General features: G+C 37.5%; 3 protein-coding genes across 3 annotated transcripts in view; 1 reads left to right on the top strand and 2 right to left on the bottom strand.

The window, feature by feature from the left end:
- LOC104763603 overlaps window positions 1-482 on the bottom strand; it is an 899-nt gene extending 417 nt beyond the window's left edge. Inside the window, exons 1-2 of the mRNA XM_010486957.1 lie at window positions 264-482; window positions 11-190 (exon numbers count right to left, since the gene is read on the bottom strand). Coding sequence (XP_010485259.1) covers window positions 11-190; window positions 264-468 — 385 coding nt within the window. The 5' untranslated portion in view covers window positions 469-482. The remainder of the gene's footprint in view (window positions 1-10; window positions 191-263) is intronic.
- Window positions 1583-1880, bottom strand: LOC109130518. The gene is given in 3 exon segments (XM_019240123.1): window positions 1583-1644; window positions 1647-1749; window positions 1839-1880. Coding segments are annotated over 3 exon segments (207 nt in total).
- LOC104763602 (interactor of constitutive active ROPs 3-like) overlaps window positions 1705-7269 on the top strand; it is a 12430-nt gene continuing 6865 nt past the window's right edge. Inside the window, exons 1-7 of the mRNA XM_010486956.2 lie at window positions 1705-1850; window positions 3492-3603; window positions 3955-4129; window positions 4473-5409; window positions 5550-5592; window positions 6013-6187; window positions 6531-7260. Coding sequence (XP_010485258.1) covers window positions 3584-3603; window positions 3955-4129; window positions 4473-5409; window positions 5550-5592; window positions 6013-6187; window positions 6531-7260 — 2080 coding nt within the window. The 5' untranslated portion in view covers window positions 1705-1850; window positions 3492-3583. The remainder of the gene's footprint in view (window positions 1851-3491; window positions 3604-3954; window positions 4130-4472; window positions 5410-5549; window positions 5593-6012; window positions 6188-6530; window positions 7261-7269) is intronic.

The following is a 7269-nucleotide window of genomic DNA, read 5'->3' as shown; positions in this document are numbered from 1 at the left end:
GCATGCTCACATGGGATGCCACATATTTGCCACTTCTGACACGTACAAGTCATCTTCTTTAGACAAACACGGTGAGTGTCTCCACTGACTTTGACTTCGAAGGTCCCATTTGTGCTTGTTGATACCTTAGCCGTAGATGCTGCTTTGTGCTCAGCCGCAAGAAACTTAACAACATATGGAGTACAGATCCCTGCAAACATTTGCGAAAAACATGAGAATCTATAAACACAACAAATAATACATAAGGATAAGATGAATTTTACCTGTGTGAGAATTAGATATGGCAGACCTCTTTGCAATTCGCACCATGGCCAGTCGTCTTATTGTCTCTAACATGGCAACAAAAGGCTTCTCTCTTGCCTTGTTGATGGAGCTGTTAAAAGACTCTGTCGAGTTATTGTCGACATCTTCGCAGTAATTACCAACCTTGTGGAATGCCCTACACCAACTCTTTGGATTTGTCCTCATTACATCACTGTACACGCGAGATCTCGATTAACGCCATCAAATCGATTGAACTCGGATTCGATTCGCTCTTTTTAGGGTATTTTTCTTTTTGGGGATTTCTCAATTTAGGGTTCTCTCGATGATTTTGGGTTTCAAACAATGTTTAGTCGGGTCAAAACCACTAAAAATTGAAAACAATCGGGTCAAATTATGGTTAATTGGTTATCTCGATAAATTTGGGTCAAAATAGGTTTAATCGGGTCTAAATTGGTTTAGGCTTTTTGTTAGACGGTTAAGCAAATAGTAAACCATGACAAACCCAAGATTAGGTGTAATTACATCTCGAACTTTCAATTCGAGGTGATAGAAGTGTAGAACTTTCGATTTGGGGAGAAATAGGTGTCAAACATAGTTGACAGGGATATATAGCTCGTGTTCATAGTTCGGGTTCCATACAGCAAAATATGATAGTTCTTGGGGGGAAATAGCTCGTTTTCCCTAAAATAACTGATATTTTATGAGTTAGATGGACCCATAGACTATGGCCATAGTGTCCCAAAATACAGTTAACGATAAAAGTGAGCGCTTTAGCTTTAAAAAAGTTTTATCCGACCGACCATACACTATCAAGTCTCCTCAATCCTACCCAATTCTAAAAATCCGGGGATTGCACTTGGCACGCCTTTGATGAAACATTGATAGTACTGTATTGGTTTTTGCTAAAAGCTAGTAGTACTATTAAACAAGGGTTGTATAATTTTAAATATTAAAAGGAGTGGGCTTGGTAACGAAAATGACTGAGCAAACTTATGGCCCGTTTAAGCAATACTATTGGTAGACCTTGGTAAATAAATAAAAAATAACATGGTGAACATTTGACAGTGAGCAAAAGGAATATGAAGTCAGAAGAATAGGTTAGGTGATTAGATATTGTGTTACTTGTTTGAATTTTATTTTGATCCGAAACGATGGAGTCATACCATTTTGTCTACGAACCATATTGTTGACAAAGTACAATAAGTGAAATGAGAAACTATTTGTAACCAAATATATCGATATCATAAACTGAATATAAGAAAAAGAAAGTAGTGTATAAAAAAGATTCCCGGGTTTGGTTTTGGACATTGGAAACTGTCTAAAACCGGAAATCAAATTTCAAAAATCTAAAAACAATCATCAAAACGACAAAGGAGTACGTTTGTCGTGCTGCGTTTTGGAATAACCTTTTGTTCCCTTCTCTCTCTTTCTTTGTTGCTCAGACTCACTGCCCAAAGCCACAACACACATTACCTACTCTTCTCTCTCTCACACACTGTTTCCCTCTTGGACTCTGCAAACTTAATTAGGTTTTGCTTCTCAAATCTCTCTTCCCATTTTCCTCAACCACGAACCCACCTCGCAGCGTAAGAAGCTCTCTCCTTAAATTTTTTCATGAGAACTTTTATTAGCTACACTGTTCCCTGGAAAAATGTAGTGTCTTTTTTGTTTTCCTGAGAAAAAAGTTGTCTCTTTTGGGTTACATCCTCATTTAACTTACCCTGTTTCTTATTTTACCTTTCAGAAAGCTCAAGTCTTTTTGGGTTACATCCTCATTTAGCTTTAATCTCAATTAAAATTTTCTAATTTTTTGTTTATTTGAAGAAATTAAAGTATATAGGGTTTAACATCAAAATGTCTCTCTTTTTTTCTTCTTCTCTGATTTATTGAGTTTGTTATTAATATTTTAGCTTTTAGTTTACTTTTGAAGCAGGACGTTGGGAACTTGGGATAGTTTAATCTTTGTATTACATTACTTCATATCTGGTCTGATTTCTTTATAAAAAGAACTCCTTTTTCTTTGTTTTTAGTAGTTTTTAAGGTTAAATGTTGAAGCTTTTTTTCTTTCTCTGCCTGCACTGTGATTGTTTACTTTTATTAACATGATCATTGCACTCAAGTGGTTTTACTAATTAGATTCTCCTTTTCTCTGGAAAACGTTTATCTAGGAAACCAAATAGTACTAGATTTCTGATTGTCTTGTTGACTCTGGAGTGGGTATTATATCTGTTTAATTTTTTTCTAATTTATGAAACTCATTATGATTCATGATAGCAGTAGTAGTTCTTTAACGTCTAAGTCCCCTCCTTCCACGGCAATAATGAAGGAGAAGATGGAACTTATTCTAGATAATGACAGTATAACCCTCGTGTGTCCCGTTTAGGAGGGTGAATCTGGTGGGGACGTTTAAGTAAATCTACCACATTTTGCTGCTTGTGTAGTTTGTGTAGGACCCTTTTGTTACCAGCCTGGATGATTATAGTTTGTGAACATTACATAGTCAAGAGGCAACTATTGAAGATTCGTTTTATGTTGCTTTATAGTCAAACACCTTTGTGTTGTTAGCATCAATGGTTGGTTATAGTGTCAAGACATCAGTTGGTCTTTCTTTCTCTTTTTTGGGTTTATTTGGATACATCCAGAACAAAAAAAAAATCAGCTAATGCAGTCTTTGAAGTCATCCTTTGGCAATATGCTTCTGGTTCACCTGAGATGTGACTTTGATTGTGTTGATTGTGGTCTGTCCCTTTTATAATATTGAATCAAGTATTGTATTCTCCATTGAGTGGAATATTAAAGAACCAAATTTTGGTGTGGTGTTCAAGAGCTATGAGTGAGCAGATATGGTTGAGTAGAACGGTCTTACACCAAAAAGAAACCATACTTTTTTTAATGAAATCAGATGTTTGATCAAGAATCATGAACATGATGGCATACCTTTAATTTAATGTGGCTTTGCAGTAGGTAATAATGCACAAGCCAACGAATCTCTCTATGTCTGACATGAGACACTAGTAAGAAATTAACTAAAAGATTTTGTTTCTTCTTTAGGATGCTCATTTTCTGGTAGTGGATTTGATTACAGACGTAAAGAAATTTTTTTTTACGCTTATCATTTCTCTGTAATAACTCCTATCATGTTTTCTCGCTGCCATTGGGATTTTAAATATGTCTCCATCTTTCTGCATTTAATATTCATGAGCTCTATACAATTCTTGGTGGGTCAGGCTACATTGAAGAAGCAAAGAGGAGGCTGAAAATATCTATTCTGTGAACAAAGTTTTATTCATCCTGTGCATTGGAGTGATAAGATTACATTATGCAGACCCAAAAGGCAAGGTAAATATTGGTTTTTGTCTTTGTATGGTTCTTTGCATTTATAGCTGATTCTTCTCCTTTTTTGTGATTGTGTTGTGGGAGGTTTGCACTTTTTCAACGCTGAATCTTGAAGGTTACATATATGTGGTCCTCAAAACATATTTGTTTCTATTTAATCAAATTCTATCACAGATTTTCTCTAATATCTTAAGGAAGAAGAAGACTCAATCTATATAGCAACAAGTTATGACCGTTGATGATCTGTTTCTATTAGTTGAAGTTTTTTTTCGTTCTCTGACTCATTTGCTTGCAATTTTGGATTGTGATATCTTCTTGGTTTACAATTTAATATATTTTTGTGTTTTGGGGCAGAAATGGATCTCCAGATGTTCCTAAGAAGGTGTCTCCTCGAGCTGTTCGGTCACTGAAGATAGGATCGCTAGAGTCTGAATCTTCTTCACCTCCTGTCTCAGCTAATAACAGAACACCAAAGGATAAAAGTCCAAAAGTTCTGGATCGTAGGTCTCCACGAAGCCCTGTCTCTGAGGTATGAGCCTCATGTACTAAGCTGAATCAGATTCAATCCAAGGGTCTTGAAAGATTTCTTTTTATTGTTTTATTCATTGTTTTGGGGTACTAGATTTCATCAATTCCTTTTATTTGCATGATCCAAAACAAGCCTTTCCTACATAACATGTTTCTGTATTGATTTGGATGGGGAAAAAATTAGGATACATTTAATTTGGGGGGGCCTATGTGATATAGAATTAGGTGGACATTTAAGTTGGGTAGTTGAGAGATGATAGTGTAACTAATTTTGACTCAATTGTCTGCTTTTTTTCTTCTTCTTGAGATTATTTTAACATTGTGATATGTTTCATGGCTAACAGAAGAAGAGGCCGAGTAGAATAACGGAGCTAGAGTCGCTAGTATCGCAGCTTCAAGAGGAGCTAAAGAAGGCGAAAGATCAAGTCTCAGTGTCTGAAACATCGAAGAAGCAAGCAGAGGAAGAAGCCGAGAAGTCCAGGAAAGAGCTGCAAGAAGTTTCCTCTAAGTTTGAGGAGAACCAGAATCAGTTTTTGGAAGTTTCAGCCTTGGAAGAAGAAACCGATAATACTAATTCTCTTGTTCATCAAGGTATCATATCTCAGGAGTGCGATTTGGAGTTTAGTGCTACCGCTGGTGAAAGAGCAGGATTGGCTGCTGTTGCTCATGAGATCCGACAGCTCAAGCTTCAGATTGAGATGGTGGCTTCTTCTGAAGCTGGTCATGTGAAACAAGCTGAGTTGCATAACTCGGAGGTACAACTTTTGAGAGGAAACTTGATGGACACGATTTTCCTTGTCGAGAGTTTCAGGAACCAACTTACGAACTGTGAGGTATCAGAAGCTGAGACCGAGGCTATGGCCACTGAAACTCTTAGGCAATTGGAGAATGCGAAAAAGGCAGTAGAAGAACTGAAGTCAGATGGCACAAAAACGGTTGAGAGTTACAAGAAGATGGCGGTGGAGCTTCAACAGTCAAAATCAAGGATGGTATGGCTTGAAGCTCTTGTGAATAAACTTCAGACCAATTCAGAGGATTTGGAAATCCACGAAACCCTGCTTAAAGACTATGAAAGTTTGAAACTTGGGGAATCAAATGAGAGGGAGGAAGAAGTATCTTCCTTAAGATGTGAGGTAGAGCGACTGAGAGCGGCTCTAGAAGCTTCTGATCGAAAAGACCAAGAGGGGAACGTAGAGGCTTCTTCTCGGTTACGGATACAAGCTGAACTCCAATCTGAACTAAAGATAGCNTCATTTTCTGGTAGTGGATTTGATTACAGACGTAAAGAAATTTTTTTTTACGCTTATCATTTCTCTGTAATAACTCCTATCATGTTTTCTCGCTGCCATTGGGATTTTAAATATGTCTCCATCTTTCTGCATTTAATATTCATGAGCTCTATACAATTCTTGGTGGGTCAGGCTACATTGAAGAAGCAAAGAGGAGGCTGAAAATATCTATTCTGTGAACAAAGTTTTATTCATCCTGTGCATTGGAGTGATAAGATTACATTATGCAGACCCAAAAGGCAAGGTAAATATTGGTTTTTGTCTTTGTATGGTTCTTTGCATTTATAGCTGATTCTTCTCCTTTTTTGTGATTGTGTTGTGGGAGGTTTGCACTTTTTCAACGCTGAATCTTGAAGGTTACATATATGTGGTCCTCAAAACATATTTGTTTCTATTTAATCAAATTCTATCACAGATTTTCTCTAATATCTTAAGGAAGAAGAAGACTCAATCTATATAGCAACAAGTTATGACCGTTGATGATCTGTTTCTATTAGTTGAAGTTTTTTTTCGTTCTCTGACTCATTTGCTTGCAATTTTGGATTGTGATATCTTCTTGGTTTACAATTTAATATATTTTTGTGTTTTGGGGCAGAAATGGATCTCCAGATGTTCCTAAGAAGGTGTCTCCTCGAGCTGTTCGGTCACTGAAGATAGGATCGCTAGAGTCTGAATCTTCTTCACCTCCTGTCTCAGCTAATAACAGAACACCAAAGGATAAAAGTCCAAAAGTTCTGGATCGTAGGTCTCCACGAAGCCCTGTCTCTGAGGTATGAGCCTCATGTACTAAGCTGAATCAGATTCAATCCAAGGGTCTTGAAAGATTTCTTTTTATTGTTTTATTCATTGTTTTGGGGTACTAGATTTCATCAATTCCTTTTATTTGCATGATCCAAAACAAGCCTTTCCTACATAACATGTTTCTGTATTGATTTGGATGGGGAAAAAATTAGGATACATTTAATTTGGGGGGGCCTATGTGATATAGAATTAGGTGGACATTTAAGTTGGGTAGTTGAGAGATGATAGTGTAACTAATTTTGACTCAATTGTCTGCTTTTTTTCTTCTTCTTGAGATTATTTTAACATTGTGATATGTTTCATGGCTAACAGAAGAAGAGGCCGAGTAGAATAACGGAGCTAGAGTCGCTAGTATCGCAGCTTCAAGAGGAGCTAAAGAAGGCGAAAGATCAAGTCTCAGTGTCTGAAACATCGAAGAAGCAAGCAGAGGAAGAAGCCGAGAAGTCCAGGAAAGAGCTGCAAGAAGTTTCCTCTAAGTTTGAGGAGAACCAGAATCAGTTTTTGGAAGTTTCAGCCTTGGAAGAAGAAACCGATAATACTAATTCTCTTGTTCATCAAGGTATCATATCTCAGGAGTGCGATTTGGAGTTTAGTGCTACCGCTGGTGAAAGAGCAGGATTGGCTGCTGTTGCTCATGAGATCCGACAGCTCAAGCTTCAGATTGAGATGGTGGCTTCTTCTGAAGCTGGTCATGTGAAACAAGCTGAGTTGCATAACTCGGAGGTACAACTTTTGAGAGGAAACTTGATGGACACGATTTTCCTTGTCGAGAGTTTCAGGAACCAACTTACGAACTGTGAGGTATCAGAAGCTGAGACCGAGGCTATGGCCACTGAAACTCTTAGGCAATTGGAGAATGCGAAAAAGGCAGTAGAAGAACTGAAGTCAGATGGCACAAAAACGGTTGAGAGTTACAAGAAGATGGCGGTGGAGCTTCAACAGTCAAAATCAAGGATGGTATGGCTTGAAGCTCTTGTGAATAAACTTCAGACCAATTCAGAGGATTTGGAAATCCACGAAACCCTGCTTAAAGACTATGAAAGTTTGAAAC

Source organism: Camelina sativa, chromosome 18 (assembly GCF_000633955.1).
Source record: "Camelina sativa cultivar DH55 chromosome 18, Cs, whole genome shotgun sequence".
Taxonomy (NCBI): domain Eukaryota; kingdom Viridiplantae; phylum Streptophyta; class Magnoliopsida; order Brassicales; family Brassicaceae; genus Camelina; species Camelina sativa.
This window is presented reverse-complemented; position numbering and strand designations above follow the sequence as displayed.